The following is a 21,669-nucleotide window of genomic DNA, read 5'->3' on the forward strand; positions in this document are numbered from 1 at the left end:
ACAGTATTATCAAGCTTTGAGCAATGTTCTACAACACAGATCAAACAAACCATGGCTATATTTGTCATTCCTGTTATTATGTAATGTCTTCATTGAATGCCTCTGGGTATGAGTTCATTTGCCAAAACCCTGCACCGCATTAATGGAAAATGATTTAGTGCATGGGATGAGATAATAAACTTAAGATTTGTAAGACATCAGCAGTATAGGAAGAGCTATTCTGTTTCGGAGATAGACAGCAAGAGTTTCAAACTTAACGTACAGTAGATGTACACTCAAATATATTTATAGCATAAGTCACAGTTCCCCAATATTCAGAATAGCAGCGGTCTGATATCCTGGCATTCTTTAGTTACTGAGTCCCTTCTCATGTTTCCAAAGTACATGTAGGCATCACGGAATTTCAAGTGTCCCCTCCAATTATCTACGGTGGAAAACTACCTGTCAGAGTAGTGCAATGATGACAGGAGGCCAATGCTTGACTGATTTCCTTTAAAAGGATTTTGTATATATATGGAAAAAAGTGGTAATAATAACTGTGACAGTAGGGAGGTGAAAGAAAACTAGTCAAATTAGCAAAGCTCATTTATTGAAAATTAGAACGCTGATGATTGAATACCCAATTTCAAAAGGTGCACCTTGAAAAAAGATGACAACCTCTTTGACAGCTTTGGAATACAAAATTCCCTAGAAGAATTAACAATTGTTGTTATTTTTTGATAGGCCATAGCGCCTGCAGCAATGGCTAAAAAACAAAGGGTAAGGAGGGCCCTGCATGAAAGCTTAAAACTTAAGTATGACTCAAAGTGGAGAGTGAGACGGCAACGAGACTGGTCACACTATCATGTGTGAGTATAAGGTGGGAGTAGTGTAGGCTTTAGTACACAGGTAGTTTTTCAAAATGTATGCGCTATATAAATAACTGGTAATAATAATTTATTCAATTCCCAACTCCCTTTATGTTGTAAGCTGGTGAGCAGGGCCATCTTACCGCAGATTTGTCTGTCCTCCACTACTCAGTCTTGTTTTATTACTTTTTGTTCCCAATTGTAAAGCACAACGGAATAATGGATTAAACAAAAATAAGATTTTAAACCTACCGGTAAATCTTTTTCTCGTAGTCCGTAGAGGATGCTGGGGACTCCGTAAGGACCATTGGGATAGACGGGCTCCGCAGGAGACATGGGCACTTTAAGAAAGACTTTAGATCTGGTGTGCACTGGCTCCTCCCTCTATGCCCCTCCTCCAGACCTCAGTTAGAGAAACTGTGCCCAGAGGAGACGGACAGTACGAGGAAAAGATTTTTGTTAATCCAGGGCAAGATTCATACCAGCCACACCAATCACACCGTATAACTTGTGATATACTATCCAGTTAACAGTATGAAAACGACATAGCATCAGTCCAAGACCGATGAGACTATAACATAACCCTTATTTAAGCAATAACTATATACAAGTCTTGCAGAAGTAGTCCGCACTTGGGACGGGCGCCCAGCATCCTCTACGGACTACGAGAAAAAGATTTACCGGTAGGTTTAAAATCTTATTTTCTCTTACGTCCTATAGGATGCTGGGGACTCCGTAAGGACCATGGGGATTATACCAAAGCTCCCAAACGGGCGGGAGAGTGCGGATGACTCTGCAGCACTGATTGAGCAAACAGGAGGTCCTCCTCAGCCAGGGTATCAAACTTACAGAACTTTGCAAAGGAGTTTGAACCCAACCAAGTAGTAGCTCGGCACAGCTGTAGCGCCGAGACCCCTCTGGCAGCCGCCCAAGAAGAGCCCACCTTCCTAGTGGAATGGGCCTTGACCGATTTAGGTAACGGCAATCCCGCCGTAGAATGCGCCTGCTGAATCGTGTTACAGATCCAGCAAGCAATAGTCTACTTTGAAGCAGGGGCACCAATCTTGTTGGTTGCATACATGACAAATAGTGCTTCTGTTTTTCTGACTGTAGCCGATCTGGCCACGTAAATTTTCAAAGCCCTGACCACATCAAGGGACTCGGGATCCTCCAAGTCACGCGTAGCCACAGGCACCACAATAGTTCATATGAAAGGATGAAACCACTTTTGGCAGGAATTGAGGACGGGTCCGCAATTCCGCTCTATCCATATGGAAAACCAGATAGGGGCTTTTATGTGATAAAGCCGCTAATTCCGACACTCGCCTAGCTGAAGCCAAGGCTAATAACATGACCACCTTCCAAGTGAGATTTTTCAACTCCACCGTTTTAAGTGGTTCAAACCAGTGTGACTTAATGAAACTTAACACCACGTTAAGGTCCCAAGGCGTCACCGGAGGTACAAAAGGAGGCTGAATATGCAGTACTCCCTTCACAAAAGTTTGTACTTCAGGGAGAGAGGCCAATTCCTTTTGAAAGAAAATGGATAAGGCCGAAATCTGAACCTTAATAGATCCTAATTTTAGGCCGAAATTCACTCCAGTTTGCAGGAAGTGAAGGAAACGGCCCAGATGGAATTCTTCCGTAGGAGCATTCCTGGCCTCACACCAAGAAACATATTTTCGCCATATACGGTGATAATGTTTAGATGTCATGTCCTTCCTAGCCTTTATTAGCGTAGGAATGACCTCATCCGGAATACCCTTATCCGCTAGGATCCGGCATTCAACCGCCATGCCGTCCAACGCAGCCGCGCTAAGTGTTGGAATAAACATGGCCCCTGTTGCAACCGGTCCTGTCTTAGAGGAAGAGGCCATGGATCTTCTGTGAGCATTTCCTGCAGATCCGGATACCAGGTCCTCCGTGGCCAATCTGGAACAATGAGGATTGTTCTCATTCCTCTCCCTCCTACCATTCTCAACACCTTGGGTATGAGAGGAAGAGGGGAAAATACATAGACCGACTAGAACACCCACGGTGTCACTAGGGCATCTACAGCTACTGATTGAGGGTCTCTTGGCCTGGTGCAATACCTCTGTAGCTTCTTGTTGAGGCGAGACGCCATTATGTCTATCTGTGGCAGTTCCCACTGACTTGCAATCTGTGCGAAGGCTTCCTAAAGAAGTCCTCTCTTGGATGCAGGTCGTGTTTGCTGAGGAAGTCTGCTTCTCAGTTGTCCACTCCCGGAATGAACTGCTGAAAATGCGCTTACATGATTTTCCGCCCAGCAGAGAATCCTGGTGGCTTCTGCCATTTCCACTCTGCTCTTTGTGCCGCCTTGGCGGTTTACATGAGCCACTGCAGTGATGTTGCCTGACTGGATCAGAACCGGTAGGTCGCGAAGCAATGTTTCCGCTTGCCGAAGGGCGTTGTATATAGCCTCAGCTCCAGGATGTTGATTTGAATACAAGTTTTTTGACTTGACCCAAAGACCTTGGAAGTTTCTTCCCTGTGTGACTGCTCCCCCACCTCGGAGGCTCGCGTCCGTGGCTACCAGAATCCAGTCCTGGATGGCGAACCTGCGACCCTGCAGAAGATGAGCACTCTGCAGCCACCATAGGAGAGACACCCTGGCCCTAGGGGACAGGGTGATTAACTGATGCATCTGTAGATGTAATCCGGACCACTTGTTCCGTAGATCCCATTGGAAAGTCCTCGCATGGAACCTGCCGAAGGGAATGGCCCCGTAAGATGCCACCATCTTTCCCAGGACCCGAATGCAGTGATGCACTGACACCTGTTTTGGCTTTAATAGGTTTTTTTTACCAGAGTCATTAGTTTCTGGGCCTTCTCTATCGGAAGATAAACCCATTTCTGGTCCGTATTCAGAATCATACCCAAGAAGGGCAGACGAGTCATAGGAACCAACTGTGACTTCGGGATATTGAGAATGTAGCCAAGTCGCTGTGACACCTTCAGCGAAAGTGACACGCTGTTCAACAACTGCTCTTTTGAGCTCGCCCTTATTAGGAGATCGTCCAAGTATGGGATAATTGTGACTCCTTGCTTGCGTAGGAGCACCATCATTTCTGCCAATTACCCTGAAATTGGTAATGACAATACTGTACCGTAATTCTCAGGTACGCCTGATGGGGTGGATAAATGGGAACATGAAGGTATGCAGCCTTTATGTCTAGATACACCATAAAATCCCCCCCTTCCAGGCTGGCGATGATCGCTCTGAGCGATTCCACCTTGCATTTGAACCTTTTCAAGTATAGGTTCAGAGATTTTAATTTTAAAATAGGTCTGACCGAACTGTCCGGTTTCGGGACTACAGCCCAGGTTGAGTAATATCCCCTTCCTTGTTGAAGGAGGGGAACCTTGAGATCCACCTGTTGGAGATACAATGTGAGAATTGTATTTAATATTATCTCCCTTTCTGGGGGAGAAGCCGGTAGGGCCGATAAGGAAAACCGGCGAGGAGGCACTTCTTCGAATTCCAGCTTGTAACCCTGAGAAACAATTTCTATTGCCCAGGGATCCACCTGTGAGTGAACTCAGATGTGGCTGAAGAGTCGAAGACGTGCTCCCACTGGAGCGGACTCCCTTAGCGGAGCCCCAGCGTTATGCGGTGGATTTAGTAGAGGCCGGGGAGGACTTCTGTTCCTGGGAACTAGCTGTGCCCTGCGCCCTTACCTCTGGTAAGAAAGGACACTCCTCGTACTTTCTTGTTTTTCTGCGACCGAAAGGACTGCATTTGATAATGTCGTGCTTTCTTAGGCTGTGAGGGAATATAAGGCAAAAGATCAGATTTACCAGCTATAGCTGTGGAGACCAGGTCCGAGAGCCCTTCTCCACACAATTCCTCACCCTTGTAAGGTAAAACCTCCATATGCCTCTTTTAGTCGGCATCACTTGTCCATTGCATGTTCCACAGGACACGTCTAACAGAAATCGACATAGCGTTGACTCTAGAACCCAATGTCTCTTTGAGCATGTCTTATATATAAGACAGCATCTTTTATATATCCTAGGGTCAATAACATGGTATCCTTATCTAGGGTTTCAATCTCCGCTGATAAGGTATCTGTCTACGCTGCTACAGCGCTATAAACCCCTGCCGACACAATCGCCGGTCTGAGTAGTGTACCAGAATGTGTGTAAATGGACTTCAAAGTACTTTTCTGCATGCTATCTGCAGGATCCCTGAGGGTAGCTGTATCTTGGTATGTCAGCGCTACCTTTTGGGTAAACGTGTCAACGCCTTGTCCACCCCTAGGGGAGTATTCCCATTGTATCCTGGCCCTAGCAGGGAAAGGATACGCCCTGAGAATTCTTTTGGGAAACTGCAGTTTCTTGTCTGGAGATTCCCGCTCTTTTTCACACAATTCATTTGGTTCATGAGAGGGGGGAAATGTTATCTCAGCTTTCTTCCCCTTAAACATGTGTACCCTCGTGTCAGGGACAGATGGGTCATCAGTGATATGCAAAACATCTTTTATTACAATACTCATATATTGAATACTTTTCTGCCAGTTTTGGCTGTAACTTTGCATCATCGTAGTCGACACTGGAGTCAGACTCTGTGTCGATATCAGTGTCTATTATTTTGGATAGTGGGTGTTTTGAGACTCTGAAGGTCCCTGCGACATAGGGACAGACATGGGTAGATTCCCTGTCTGTTCTCTAATCTTTTGTGCAATAAATTTACCTCAGCACTTAATTCCACATATCCAGTCAGGTGTCGGCGTTGTCGACGGAGACACACACACACACACACACACACACACACACACACACATTTGCTCCATCTCCTCCTTAGAAGAGCCTTTTACCTCAGACATGTCGACACACACGTACCGACACACCACACACTCAGGGAATACTCTTATCTGAAGACAGTTCCCCCACAAGGCCCTTTGGAGAGACAGAGAGAGAGTATGCCAGCACACACCCAGCGCTAACATCCCAGGAAAAACACACAAGGGCCAAAATTTACTAATATCAGTGTTTTAGCCGTTTTTAAGGGTGTTTGAACTCGAATGGTATCGGGTGCATTTTACTGCAACTGTTTGAATCCTGATACGGTCATTTACTAAGCTGCCGAGATTTCCTCATTCGTCTTTTCCGATGTCGATGTGATTCGTAATGTCAGGCAGTGTTTTACGGGAGTGATGAGTAAAACACTGCCTGACAAAACACAAGGAATCCCGGCCGGATCTGTGAGATCCGTGCAGGGCTTCATTGTGTACCTTAAAAAAAGAGTTTAAAGAGTTAAAAAACAGAAAAAAATTGCGTGGGGTTCCCCCTCCTAAGCAAAACCAGCCTCGGTCTCTTTGAGCTGGTCCTGGTTGCAAAAATATGGGGTAAAAAATGACAGGGGTGCCCCCATATTTTAACAACCAGCACCGGGCTCTGCGCCTGGTCCTGATTCCAAAAATACGGGGGACAAAAAGCATAGGGGTCCCCCGTATTTTTGGAACCAGCACCGGGCTCCACTAGTCAGAGAGATAATGCCACAGCCGGGGGACACTTTTATATAGGTCCCTGCGGCCCTGGCATTAAATCACTAACTAGTCACCCCTGGCCGGGGTACCCCAGAGGAGTGGGAACCCCTTAAATCAAGGGGTCCCCCCCTCCAGCCACCCAAGGGCCAGGGGTGAAGCCCGAGGCTGTCCCCCCCATCCAAGGGCTGCGGATGGGGGGCTGATAGCCTTGTGAAAAAAATGTAATATTGTTTTTAGTAGCAGTGCTACAAGTCCCAGCAAGCCTCCCCCGCAAGCTGGTACTTGGAGAACCACAAGTACCAGCATGCGGTGGAAAACCGAGCCCGCTGGTACCTGTAGTACTACTACTAAAAAAATACCCCCCCAAAAAACAGGACACACACACCGTGAAAGTATAATTTTATTACATACATGCACACCTCCATACATACATACTTACCTATGTTCCCACGAGGCTCGGTCCTCTTCTCCATGTAGAATCTTTGGGGTACCTGTGAAAAAAATTATATTCACATAATCCAGTGTAGAATCAGACCTTTGTATAATCCACGTACTTGGCAAAATAATAAAACGGAAACCCGACCACGCACTGAAAGGGGCCCCATGTTTACACATGGGACCCCTTTCCCCGACTGCCAGGACCCCCCCTGACTCCTGTCAAAGAGGGTCCCTTCAGCCAATCAGGGAGCGCCACGTTGTGGCACTCTCCTGATTGGCTGTGTGCTCCTGTAGTGTCTGTGAGGCAGCACACGGCACAGATACAATGTAGCGCCTATGCGCTCCATTGTAACCAATGGTGGGAACTTTGCGGTCAGCAGTGAGGTTACTTTTGGTCAACCGCTGACCGCAAAGTTCCCACCATTGGCTACAATGGAGCGCATAGGCGCTACATTGTATCTGTGCCGTGTGCTGCCTGGATAGGGGCCGAAATCTGAACCTTAATGGAACCCAATTTTAGGCCCAAAGTCACTCCCGACTGTAGGAAGTGAAGAAAACGGCCCAGCTGGAATTCCTCCGTAGGGGCATTCCTGGCCTCACACCAAGCAACATATTTTCGCCATATACGGTGATAATGTTTAGCCGTCACGTCCTTCCTAGCTTTTATCAGCGTAGGAATAACCTCATCCGGAATGCCTTTTTCTGCTAGGATCCGGCGTTCAACCGCCATGCCGTCAAATGCAGCCGCGGTAAGTCTTGGAACAGACAGGTCCCCTGTTGCAACAAGTCCTGTCTTAGAGGCAGAGGCCAAGGGTCCTCTGTGAGCATTTCTTGCAGCTCTGGATACCAAGTCCGTCTTGGCCAATCCGGAACAATGAGTATTGATCTCACTCCTCTTCTTCTTATGATTCTCAGCACCTTGGGTATGAGAGGAAGAGGAGGAAATACATAGACCGACTGGAACACCCACGGTGTCACTAGTGCGTCTACAGCTATCGCCTGAGGGTCTCTTGACCTGGCGCAATACCTCTGTAGCTTTTTGTTGAGGCGGGATGCCATCATGTCTACTTGTGGCAGTTCCCACCGACCTGCTATCTGCGCGAAGACTTCTTGATGAAGTCCCCACTCTCCCGGGTGGAGGTCGTGCCTGCTGAGGAAGTCTGCTTCCCAGTTGTCCACTCCCGGAATGAACACTGCTGACCGTGCTCTTACGTGATTCTCCGCACAGCGAAGAATTCTGGTGACTTCCGCCATCGCCACCCTGCTCCTTGTGCCGCCTTGGCGGTTTACATGAGCCACTGCGGTGATGTTGTCTGACTGAATCAGCACCGATTGGTCGCGAAGCAGGGTCTCCGCTTGATGTAGGGCATTGTATATGGCCCTTAGTTCCAGGATATTGATGTGAAGGCAAGTCTCCTGACTTGACCACAGACCTTGGAAATTTCTTCCCTGTGTGACTGCTCCCCACCCTCGGAGGCTTGCGTCCGTGGTCACCAGGACCCAGTCCTGAATGCCGAATCTGCGGCCCTCGAGAAGGTGAGCACTCTGCAGCTACCACAGGAGAGACACCCTGGCCCTGGGGGATAGGGTGATCAGCCGATGCATTTGTAGATGTGATCCGGACCGCTTGTCCAACAGATCCCATTGAAAGGTCCTCGCATGGAACCTGCCGAAAGGAATAACCTCGTATGATGCCACCATCTTTCCCAGGACTCGCGTGCAGTGATGCACCGACACCTGTTTTGGTTTTAATAGGCCTCTGACCAGTGTCATGAGCTCCTGAGCCTTCTCCATCGGGAGATAAACTCTCTTCTGGCCTGTGTCCAGAATCATGCCCAGGAAGGGCAGACAAGTCCTAGGAACCAACTGCGACTTTGGAATATTCAGAATCCAGCCGTGCTGTTGTAACACTTCCCGAGAGCGTGCTACGCTGATCAGCAACTGCTCTCTGGACCTCGCCTTTATGAGGAGATCGTCCAAGTATGGGATAATTGTGACTCCTTGCCGTCGCAGGAGCACCATCATTTCCGCCATTACCTTGGTAAATATTCTCGGTGCCGTGGAGAGACCAAACGGCAACGTCTGGAATTGGTTATGACAATCCTGTACCACAAATCTGAGGTACTCTTGATGAGGTGGATAAATGGGGACATGAAGGTAAGCATCTTTTATGTCCAGAGACACCATAAAATCCCCCCCTTCCAGGCTTGCGATGACCGCTCTGAGCGATTCCATCTTGAACTTGAACCTTTTCAGGTATATGTTCAGGGATTTTAAATTCAATATGGGTCTGACCGAACCGTCCGGTTTTGGTACCACAAACATGGTCGAATAGTAACCCTTTCCTTGTTGAAGGAGGGGAACCTTGACCACCACCTGCTGAAGATACAATTTGTGAATTGCAGCTAACACTATTTCCCTCGCGTGGGGGGAAGCCGGCAGGGCCGATTTGAGGTAACGGTGGGGGGGCATCTCTTCGAATTCCAGCTTGTATCCCTGAGACACAATCTCTATAGCCCAGGGATCCACCTGTAAGTGAACCCACTTGTGGCTAAAATTCCGGAGACGCGCCCCCACCGGGCCTAGCTCCGCCTGTGGAGCCCCAGTGTCATGCGGTGGATTAGTGGAAGCCGGGGAGGACTTCTGTTCCTGGGAACTAGCTGTATTGTGCAGCTTCCTTCCTCTACCCCTGCCTCTGGCAAGAAAGGACGCACTTCGGACTTTCTTGCCTTTTTGTGATCGAAAGGACTGCATTTGGTAATACAGTGCTTTCTTAGGTTGTGAGGGAACATATGGCAAAAAATTTTACTTTCCATCCGTAGCCGTGGAGACCAGATCCGAGAGACCCTCCCCAAATAACTCCTCACCCTTCTAAGGTAAAACCTCCATGTGCCTTTTTGAGTCGGCATCTCCTGTCCATTGCCGAGTCCACAGGACCCTTCTGGCAGAAATCGACATTGCACTTATTCTAGAGCCCAGTAGGCTAATGTCTCTTTGAGCATCTCTCATATATAGGACAGCGTCTTTTATATGCCCCAGGGTCAGTAATATAGTATCCTTGTCCAAGGTATCAAGTTCCTCAGATAAGGTATCCGTCCATGCTGCTACAGCACTACACATCCAGGCCGACACAATCGCCGGCCTTAGTAAGGTACCTGAATGTGTATAAATGGACTTCAGGGTACCCTCCTGCTTTCTATCCGCACCATCTTTCAGGGTGGCCGTATCCTGTGACGGCAGGGCTACCCTCTTCGATAAGCGTGTTAAAACTTTGTCTACCCTAGGGGAGGATTCCCAGCGTAACCTGTCCGTTGGCGGGAAAGGATACGCCATAAGCATCCGTTTGGAAATCTGCAGTTTCCTATCTGGAGATTCCCAAGCCTTTTCACATAACTCATTTAGCTCATGTGAAGGGGGAAAGGTCACCTCTTGCCTTTTTTCCCCATACATATAAACCCTCTTGTCAGGGACTGGTGTTTCCTCTGTGATGTGCAACACATCCTTCATTGCTATAATCATGTAACGGATGGCTTTAGCCAATTTAGGCTGTAACTTTGCATCATCGCCATCGTCACTGGAGTCAGAATCCGTGTCGATATCTGTGTCAACAATTTGGGATAGTGGGCGCTTCTGAGACCCTGATGGCCTCTGCGACATAGGATCAGGCATGTGCTGAGACCCCGGCTGTCCTAAGGCTTCAGCTTTATCCAACCTTTTATGCAAGGAAGTGACATTATCATTTAAAACCTTCCACATATCCATCCAATCGGGTGTCGGCGGTGACCCCACATTCATTTGTTCCCGCTCTGCTTCCACATAGCCTTCCTCGTCAAACATGCCGACACAAGCGTACCGACACACCACACACATAGGGGGATGCTCTTTTTGAAGACAGTTCCCCCACAAGGCCTTTTGGAGAGACAGAGAGAGAGTATGCCAGCACACACCCCAGCGCTATATGTCCCAGGAATCACACAGTAACTTAGTGTTAACCCAGTAGCTGCTGTATATACCGATTTTTGCGCCTATTTATGTGCCCCCCCTCTCTTTTTACCCTCTTCTACCGTGTTTATGCAGGGGAGAGCCTGGGGAGCTTCCTCTCAGCGGAGCTGTGGAGAGAAAATGGCGCTGGTGAGTGCTGAGGAAGAAGCCCCGCCCCCTCAGCGGCGGGCTTCTGTCCCGCGTTTCTGTGTAAAAATATGGCGGGGGCCCATGCATATATACAGTGCCCAACTGTATATATGCCCACTTTTGCCAAGAGGTCTCTAATCGCTGCCCAGGGCGCCCCCCCCTGCGCCCTGCACCCTACAGTGACCGGAGTATGTGGGTTTAGTGTGGGAGCAATGGCGCACAGCTGCAGTGCTGTGCGCTACCTCATATGAAGACTGGAGTCTTCTGCCGCCGATTTCAAAGTCTTCTTGCTTCTGTCACCAGCTTCTGTCTTCCGGCTCTGCGAGGGGGACGGCGGCGCGGCTCCGGGATCGGATGACAAAGAGTGCGATCCTGTGTACGATCCCACTGGAGCTAATGGTGTCCAGTAGCCTAAGAAGCAAGACCTATCTTCAGTGAGTAGGGCTGCTTCTCTCCCCTCAGTCCCACGTAGCAGAGAGTCTGTTGCCAGCAGATCTCTCCGAAAATAAAAATAAAAACCTAACAAAATACTTTCTTTTTAGCAAGCTCAGGAGAGCTCACTAAGTAGCACCCAGCTCGTCCGGGCACAGATTCAAACTGAGGTCTGGAGGAGGGACATAGAGGGAGGAGCCAGAGCACACCAGTATCCAAATTCTTTCTTAAAGTGCCCTGTCTCCTGCGGAGCCCGTCTATTCCCCATGGTCCTTACGGAGTCCCCAGCATCCACTAGGACGTTAGAGAAAACAAAAAGTCAAGGGGACAGGTTGTGGGATGTGATGATGAGAGCACTGCGGAGACCTCATACGTACTGAGCAGAATTAATTAAGGATTGCAGGAGAAGGGTGGATGAGGATCTGGAATGAAGAGATATTCTGTCAAATGGTGCAGATTTTGACTTTGAAGTAGGTGGGAGTAATGGGTTATGAAGGAGGAAAGGTTTAACTGTACAAGTATACTGGTTAGATAATTGGCTGCAAACCAAAATATAATCCTAGTGTGTGTGTGTACTTGTGGTAGGGAACATAGATTGTAAGCGCTATATAAATAGCTGGTAATAAATTAGGCCAGCTCAGGCAGAGGAGAAGTGTAATTAATCAAGTCAGTGCATACTGTAGCTAATCATACACAGATATTGGGCCTCATTTAGAGATGTACACAAACCCGATGGTTTGTGTACATCTCTGATTGGTAGAGATTGTGGGCAGTGACAGGGACTGCTGTACAAATTAGGGGTGTCACCCAGGGACGTGCAGTCAGGGAAGGCAGTGCCTCCCCTGTCATTAATGATTAAAATAATACAAAGAAGATACTTATGACACATATTCTGTGTCATAAGTATCTCCTTTATATTAAACTAATCATTACTCCTCTGTATATGTTTGGGAGGTACCGTTGTCAATGGGGAAAGGTATGGGAGTGGGGGGCGGGCGCGGGGGGGCCAAGCCATGGGCAGTAATAGCCCATTGAAAATGCATGGGAAAGCAGCACCATTAGAGATGCCGCTTTCATACAGGGACGTGCTTTCAACCCATGAAAGCACGCCCCTGTCAGTGGGGCCACAGTGACTGGCCAGCGGATCCGTCACCGGATCCGCTGTCATCACTGTGTGGGCGTCGGTGGTGGCGGAGGTGCGGGCGTCGGGATGCGGCAGAGGTGCGGGTGACGGGATGCGATAGTATACCTGTATTCTGCAGAGTTTGGCAGCGAAGCGGTACCAATTTAAAAAATGGCGCCTCAGCATAATTTTTGGATTTAAAGATGGCCGCCGCGAGCCAATCACACCTCGCCGCGTCATCGCCCCCCCCCCTCCCCGGCTGACTTATATAAGTCAGCGCGAGGCAGCGGCGTCAGTCCGACGGCGGAGGAGGCGCAGTGAAGAGCTCCTGAAGAAAGAAGACGCAAAAAGTCCTGGTTGGGCAGCGGCTATGCAAAAGAGCTTAACAGCCGCCGCCCACAAGGTGATGACGCCGGAAGCCCTGGGGAGGCGGCGGCCATGCAAAAGAGCTTAAAGGCCGCCTTCCACCTGGTGAAGACGCCGGAAGCTCTGGGGAGGCGGCGGCCATGCATAAGAGCTTAAAGGCCGCTGCCTCCCAGGTGAAGACGCCAGAGGAAGACTTTGGAAGCCCTGGGGAGGCGGCGCCTTCCCCAGGTGAAGACGCTGGAAGCCCTGGGGAGGTGGCGTCCCCCCAGGTGAAGACGCCGGAAGCCTTGGGAAGACGGCGTCCATGCAAAAGAGCTTAAAGGCTGCCGCCTCCAGGTGAAGACCCTGTCTAATAAAACTTTTTTTTTGAGACAGTGTGGTGTTTTATTTTAATATTTTCTTTACAGGTGGACTACAGGTGCCAGCGGGCCCTTTATGTCTCGGCATGCTGGCACTTGTGGTTCTCCAAGTGCCAGCATGCTGGGGCAAGCTTTCTGGGACCTGCAGGCCACCTGTAAAGAACAATATTAACATACAATGAACCACCCACCTACCGCCACCAGGGGTGCGGGGCATAGCACTGGGCTATCAGCCCAGTGCTGGTTGTTGCTCGGGAGGGGGGACCCCATTTTTATTTTTTTGGGTCCCCACTTTACGAGGAATTCCACTGCCTTGGGGATGATTAATGTTATGGCAGGGGGACCCCACACTGAGTGTCTTCCCTGCTATGGCATTATCCCCCCTGGCTGGTTCTGCCTGGTGCTGGTTTTAGTGATGTGTGGGGGACTACATTTTCTTTCTTTTTTTCCTCTATGGGGGGGGGGGGGGGGGGACGGTGTTAGTTGCCAGTGGCTCCCCAGCCACTGACCTCACCACACGTCACTGGTGTCACCTCCGTTTTGTAGGCGTGACGCGCACACGGTCTGCGTCTTCGGGTGCAGACTTCCTGGCGCCAGCTTAGCAGTTTCACTGGTCATTCTGAGTAAGCGGAGGCTTACTCAGATTGCCGAGGGCTACGACCATTGCGATTGATGGTCACAATGGTTATTCAATCTCATGAGAGTAGCATCCATCTCTGAATCAAGCACATAGTCAAGATGGATTGCTACACATGTAACAATAGTAAAAGAAAGCAACATCATGTATAAATCCAAAATAATCAGGCAACGGAAACAAAAAGCTGCCAAGTTTAAGGCTGGCTACACATTAGAACGAAGTGTAGCTGGCCGATCCGACGGGTGACGGGACCCTGCAACGGCAAATGCATATACACCTGCAGATGCAGTGGGGTGACTGGGATGCCATGCTGTAATAATCAGCATGGGATTGTTAGCAATGTCTTCTGGTTGACCCTGCAGCATGGCCGACCAGCAGACGTTGCTAGCGACTGCGGGAGCTCGCAAAATGGGCATACACACTGGCCGATATGCTCGATTTGTCTGGAAATGATAATTCGGACAAATATCAGCGTAGTGTGTACCCGGCCTCAGTAGCCCGGAGCTTACATTTGTTGCCCACTAATTAGGAATATTTGAATCTCAATGTGTAATTCCTGGGAACTGTCTCTCAAGAAGGATAGTTCAAAGAATAACTGTCTCAGTAGCAGACAAGCAAAGCAACAGGTTAGCAAATCAGAATATATAGTATTGCTTCTCAAAGAATGTCCTTCAGATAAACTTTTTGCAAGTTTATTTGGATAGCATTGGTAGAATCTCAAATCATGGGGAACAGACATAACCCGCCCATTGTACCAGGTACTCGACATCATTTTTAAACATTGCTGAATTCATATACACCTTTTCCTTTAACCCTTGATGGATGTGGTACAGAAATTGAGTGTCAAGGTAAAGTATTCTTCCAGAATGGTTGTACTGTAACTCAGAGCCACTTGTAAAACTGGATGTACTATCGGGAATCTGGGAACTTTAAAAAAAGAATCAAATGGTTTATTTTCTTGGGATCTCAATGGGTTCAATAAATGTTTGAACACATTTTGAAGAGAAAGTCTGCCATTTTAATGTGGATAGCCAAACGTTATGTCCCACATGTTAATCATATAGATTTCTGCAGTGTCTGTCAGCTGCCTTTTTACAGCAGAGAAAAAGTCGAGCTGATGTGAAGGTAGACATGAAAAAGGTCGACACCAGAAAAGATCAACATGAGGGTTTTTTTGTGTGTCATTTACTTACATCTACGGGAACCCCAATTAGTGCACCGCGTCAACTCGCATGGCTCGCTTTGCTCGACATGCTTTGAGCAAGGTGTTTTGCTCCGCTACCACTGCGTTTGGCACAGGTTACTATTCCCACTCGTATTCCACATGGATCATAAAGTATGAAAAAGTTAAAAAAATGAAGGAAAAAAAAAAGTGATAAAATCGCGTCGACTTTATCCTGTGTCGACTTTTGTCATGTCAACACTCTGTCAGTGTCGACCTTGGAACCATGTCTTTCTAGTGCATGTTGACCAATATTGGTCAACCTAATGACTGTCGACCTAAGGGTGGTCGACCTAACAACCGCATACCGTGTGCATGGTCATACTAAGACTACACTAAAATGCTTCAATGTGATATGGTCTCCTGGTCCCATCACTTAATACAATGATTTCCCAGATTTAGCCAATCATAAATGGAAACAGACCCTGTACTGTTCAGTGATTGTACCCAGTGACAGAATTCGCTTACATGTGACAACGTTTAGTAGAGATTTGTCAATTAGTAAAGGCTCATGTATTACATACTGAGTAAATTGCACATACATACCGTGTTTGCTAGTGCAGATAACATGGGAACTACTGCGTGATCTGTTATGACTGCTAAATTTTCTTCATCTTTGGCTATATTGGTGATAGCTGCGCATACACTTGCAAGTACTTTTGTGTTTTCAGATTTCAATAAATTAACAATCAGTTCTAAGCCTCCAACAAATGAACGAACCATTTCTCCAGCATCCTAAAATAAAAGAATAAACATTGGCTTTAACATTTGAGATTACTCAAGCAGTATGTTTTTATAAATCATATAACGTATTATAGTACTATGCTACTCTGACCTGTCTTACAATGAACATAGCAGTGTCATAAATTATAAAGCTCAGTGATAACTATAGATAATGAATGCACAGTACACATGGGCGAATATTTACTAAGAATCCGGGTTTGTCCGTTTTGTGGGGGTAATTCTGAGTTGATCGCAGCAGGATTTTTGATAGCAATTGGGCAAAACCATGTGCACTGCAGGGGAGGCAGATATAACATGTGCAGAGAGAGTTAGATTTGGGTGGGTTACATTGTTTCTGTGCAGGGTAAATACTGGCTGCTTAATTTTTACACTGCAATTTAAATAGCAGATTGAACACACCACACCCAAATCTAACTCTCTCTGCACATGTTATATCTGCCTCCCTGCACTGCACATGGTTTTGCCCAACAGCTAACAAAGTTCCTGCTGCGATCAACTCAGAATTAGCCCCTGTGTTTTTTTTTTCCCAATCCGGGAATTCACTAAGCACCAATCTCGGCAGTGTTTGGACTATTCGTAATGGTTTGATTTGCAAAGTTCCGAAATACGAATGAATAGACCATCGGTCAAACGCGGCTAATATTTCATACAATACGGGCATTCACTATTCATTCGTATTTGGGTGTTAGTTTCTGAGTGCTCAAGTGCGGGTCTGTTTTTTTTCGATTCGTTAAAAAAAGCAGCAAAAAAATAGACCTGCTTTTTCCAGTCAAGTTTGGATAACCATGCACGGATCAGTGAGATCTGTGCATGGTTATCTATGGGAAAGGGTCTGTTTAGTGTAAAAACTGGAAAAAAAATTGCGTTGGGTCCCCCCTCCTAAGCATAACCAGCCTCGGGCTCTTTGAGCCGGTCCTGTTTGAAAAAATATGGGGGGGAAAATGACAGGGGTTCCCCCATATTTAATCAACCAGCACCGGGCTCTGCGCCTGGTCCTAGTTCCAAAAATACGGGGGACAAAAAGCATAGGGGTCCCCCGTATTTTTGAAACCAGCACCGGGCAGAGTCTGTCAGGCTGCACACGGCAGAGATACAATGTTGCGCCTATGCGCTCCTTTGTAGCCAATGGTGGGAACTTTGCGGTCAGCGGTTGACCGAAAGTAACCTCACCGCTGACCGCAAAGTTCCCACCATTGGCTACAATGGAGCGCATAGGCGCTACATTGTATCTCTGCCATGTGCAGCCTGACAGACACTACAGGAGCACACAGCCAATCAGGAGAGTGCCACAACGTGGCGCTCCCTGATTGGCTGAAGGGACCCTCTTTGACAGGAGTCAGGGGGGGTCCTGGCAGTTGGGGAAAGGGGTCCCATGTGTAAACATGGGGCCCCTTTCAGTGCGTGGTCGGGTTTCCGTTTTATTATTTTGCCAAGTACGTGGATTATACAAAGGTCTGATTCTACACTGGATTATGTGAGTATAATTTTTTTCACAGGTACCCCAAGCATTCTACAGGGACAAGAGGACAGAGCCTCGTGTGAACATAGGTAAGTATGTATGTTTGGAGGTGTGCATGTATGTAATAAAATTATACTTTCACGGTGTGTGTGTCCTGTTTTTTTGGAGGTATTTTTTTAGTAGTAGTACTACAGGTACCAGCGGGCCCGGTTTTCCACTGCATGCTGGTACTTGTGGTTCTCCAAGTACCAGCTTGCGGGGGAGGCTTGCTGGGACTTGTAGTACTGCTACTAAAAACAATATTCACATTTTTACCAAAGGCTATCAGCCCCCCATCCGCCGCCCTTGGATGGTGGGGACAGCCTCGGGCTTCACCCCTGGCCCTTGGGTGGCTGGAGGGGGGGGGACCCCCTTGATTTAAGGGGTTCCCACTCCTCCAGGGTACCCCGGCCAGAGGTGACTAGTTGGGTATGTAATGCCAGGGCCGCAGGGACCAGTATAAAAGTGTCCCCCGGCTGTGGCATTATGTACCTTGCTAGTGGAGCCCGGTGCTGGTTTCAAAAATACGGGGGACCCCTACGCTTTTTGTCCCCCGTATTTTTGGAACCAGGACCAGGCGCAGAGCCCGGTGCTGGTTGATTAAATATGGGGGAACCCCTGTCATTTTTCCCCCAAAATTTTTTCAACCAGGACTGGCTCAAAGAGCCCGAGGCTGGTTGTGTTTAGGAGGGGGGACCCCACGCAATTATTTTCAGATTTTTTTAAGACTTTAAACAACTTTTTAAGGTACACAATGAAGCCCTGCACGGATCTCACAGATCCGGCCGGGATTCCTTGTGTTTTGTCAGGCAGTGTTTTACTCATCACTCCCGTAAAACACTGCCTGATTTTACGAATCACATCGACATCGGAAAAAACGAATGGGCAAAACTCGGCAGCTTAGTGAATGATCGTATCAGGATTCAAAAAGTTGCAGTAAAATGCACCCGATACCATTCGAGTTCAAACACCCTTCAAAACGGCCAAAACACAAATCTTTGTAAATATACCCCATAGTGTTCACAGTAGGGATCCTAATCCCGCCCCATTTTTGTAATTCCGGATTCGGGATTGAAAAATCTCAATTCCAGGGTTCCTGGGATCAAATTGCACAAATGTATCCTTCCTTCATCCCCCTGCTTTCATTCTTCCTCATAAAACCCTGTCATCCCTCTCCTTCCTTGCCCCTCCCCTTTTTCACCTTGGTCAGAAGGGGCTTCTCTTGTCAGCGGGAGCATTGTCTGGTCCACTCCCACACTTTGCTGCAGTAGAAAAGCTGGAGTCCTGTGATACGGCTGCTCTCAGTCACTGATGATGTCCCTGCGCAGTGCACTCCCAACCTTTTAGTGACTGAGAGCAATCATGAGACTTTATCTATGCCATGGGCAGCTGGGAGAACCTGAGAGAATCGGATAATGCTACCAGAAAAGAGAAGTTAAGTATTATCCCAATGGCCACTGCCAAGCCAAAGTGTGTGCTTGAATTCCATAATACCCAGTATTCATTTAAGAGAATCCCGGGTATATTTGGGACTAAAAAACATCCGGGACCCAGGGATTGACTACCCTGGTTTAGAGTAAACACTTGGGCAGACCATTAATACTACTTACTATAAACATTTATATTCACGGTCCATACAGCATTCATTATGTACTTATACTGTGTACAAATTCTATGTAAAAATCAATAATCTGTATTCCAAACAACTCTGCCTTATGATCCTGGCTGTAACTCATGCTGCATGGACATTAGACACAGGGGGTCACTCTGACCCGATCGCACGCTGCAGTTTATCGCAGCTGTGCGATCGGGTCAGAACTATGCATGCGCCGGCGCCGCAGTGCGTCAGCGCATGCCAGACGATCGCCTCTGCCTGATTGAAAGGCAGAGGCGCAGTTTCATGGGCGTGATCTGGCCAACGCAGGCGTGGCTGGACCGAACAGGGGGCGGGCCGCAGCGGCTGCGTGACATCACAGGCAGCCGCTGCGGACCGGGGAGCGATGAGTAGCTCCCGGCCAGCACGCTAAAGCTGCGCTGGTCGGGAGCTAATCTTGAAGCGCAAAGGCATCGCCGCTGTGCGATGCCTTTGTACTTCTGCAGGGGGGGGGGGGGGCGGCACTGACATGCGGGGCGGGATAGCCCTGTGCTGGGTGTCCCCCCGCATGTCAGTGTGAATGATTGTAGCTATGCTAAATTTAGCACAGCTACGATCATCTCGGAATGTCCCCCACAGTACATAAGAAACCATGAGTATGATTCCTTATGGTCGTCAGACAAAAAAATGTACATACCTAGTACTATAATAAAATTATTGTGTTGTAGCTCATTCGAAGGAGACATAAAGGACACTGCAGCATTATGGTTGGGAAACATAATATAAACTAGCTGGTTTTATATTTAAATTCCAACAATCTAAGTCAGGTCAAATGTTTTAAACAGATTAGACCATTTACATTTTCCAAATTAGATTTTGTTTGTAATGGCTAATTTTGCCCCAGACTAAGTACAGAAATCTACTTAGGAACTTGTCCTAATTGGGTTATTATCAGCATATTTTTTCCACTAAAATTGCATGCAGAATTCATAAACATTGTTTTATTTAAAATGTTATCACCACCATCTTAAATTCCAGTTTGGGTCTAGATCTGAGTAACATTTCAAAATGAATCATGTTCTCTTGGGTGTTATGTTCCAGAAAGTTGACGTTTCTGAGTGAATTAGGGCTCCCGATCATTGGTTTTATTTTCAACCACTGGCATAGTTTGTAAATGAAACATTGTGTAATTGATAATGTGCCCAGCGGGTCTGTTATTTACAACTCCATATTGTACATGGGTTTGTGCTGTATTTAGTTACTTTTTCTCAGCTTTCTATCTACTGTATTTTACTTCTGTCACAGGATTTATAAAGGTGTCTGCAAGGACACACGAGTCAAGTTTGTCGCCAGTTTGTCTGGCCTACAGAAGTGGAAATGTGGTTGGTAATGTTAGTTTTCCAGTTTGCTGATGTGATCCTGCAGTCCATAAAAGCTGAATCACATACACTTGCCCTGTGGATCCAATGTTCTGCCCACATGTAGGATGCTGGTATGTCCTAGCTTTATACAAGTCAGACCTATGTTGTAATTCTATGTAAATTACTGAGCAATATAAATTTTCTGTAAAAATATACACATGTAGAATACTAATGACACCTGTCTTCAAAATCCCATTATTGAACAGATATCAGTAATTAAATTAAGGTTACAAATTTGTGTATGACAGAGTAACATGACATAAAGGGCGGAATTCAATTAGCCGCTGTAGATTACCCCAGGCAAGTTGATCCTTCGGGGCTGTCCAATTAAGCCAGGAGTTATCCGGGATTTCTTTTCCACCTGCCTCAGCAGATCGAAATATATCCCTGACAACTCAAGGGTTAACGAAAGCCGTGACCTTGTTAACGCAATTTGTGAACTTTTAATGTACAGTATTCTGTGCTAATGTCTGTTTACCTGTGTTAACGCCCGTTAAGCTACTTTAACAGGTGTTAACAAGGCTATCATAGGGAAATTCGGAGTGCAATTGACTAATGCCCCAGGCTACCTACCTATTTTATGTGGTTATTGACATTAATAAATTGGGGATCAACATGAGGAGGATACGTTTGCACCCAAGGCGTCTGTAGGAAATGATGCAGGAAAAAGTGCATTTGCATGTATTTGTTTGGACAAATCTCAAGATGGTAGAAGCGTATGCACCAGACAATTCTCCAGTTTACAAATGTATTACTTACTCTCCATGGTAGACTACACATAACATAGTAATAAATGCTAAATTCACATTACCCAGTTTGTACTCATAATATAATGACGTGTCATACAGACTCCAAGGGTCCATGTGCGGCTATTTTGGGCGATATTCAATTAATATATTGCACCTGATCTCCCGTCTAAAGTGACGGGAGATCGTGGGGCGATATTTAATTGATCTATTTTATTGCCCCTATTGCCCCCATAGCAGTCGCAATTGTGAAAAGTCCCGTTTGGATGCCCACTCACTTTTTGCGCATTTCAGCTCGCCTGCCCCCGCCATCCCCCATTCAAGCTCTTTAAGTGTATGGAAATGGTAAAATGGAAATGCGTATCTTAGACAAAATAAAACAGAAGTCATTTCATATCTAAACTGGCCCCAGTATATACCCTGACCTTTCAGTAGTCATAATCCATTTGTGTGGGGTAGTAAGACCCTAAACTAAGACTGTTCACCTGGCAGCAGCACTGGACTTCGCCATTTATTTTGTGCCCTGCAGCTTCTCTGAAAACTTCCAGTCCCCGGTTATATGACAACATATATTAAAGGCAAGATGCAATAGCGGCCAAG

The 21,669-nt window shown here is 47.2% G+C and overlaps 1 protein-coding gene across 4 annotated transcripts in view; it reads right to left on the reverse strand.

The window, feature by feature from the left end:
- The window catches only part of ODAD2 (outer dynein arm docking complex subunit 2), a 367,969-nt gene that overhangs the window by 26,982 nt on the left and 319,318 nt on the right, over positions 1–21,669 (reverse strand). For all 4 annotated transcript variants that reach the window (XM_063922013.1, XM_063922015.1, XM_063922014.1 and 1 more), the window contains exon 18: positions 15,613–15,801. In XM_063922013.1, coding sequence (XP_063778083.1) covers positions 15,613–15,801 — 189 coding nt within the window. The remainder of the gene's footprint in view (positions 1–15,612; positions 15,802–21,669) is intronic.

The sequence above is a fragment of the Pseudophryne corroboree genome, chromosome 5, assembly GCF_028390025.1.
Source record: "Pseudophryne corroboree isolate aPseCor3 chromosome 5, aPseCor3.hap2, whole genome shotgun sequence".
NCBI classification, from domain to species: Eukaryota; Metazoa; Chordata; class Amphibia; order Anura; family Myobatrachidae; genus Pseudophryne; species Pseudophryne corroboree.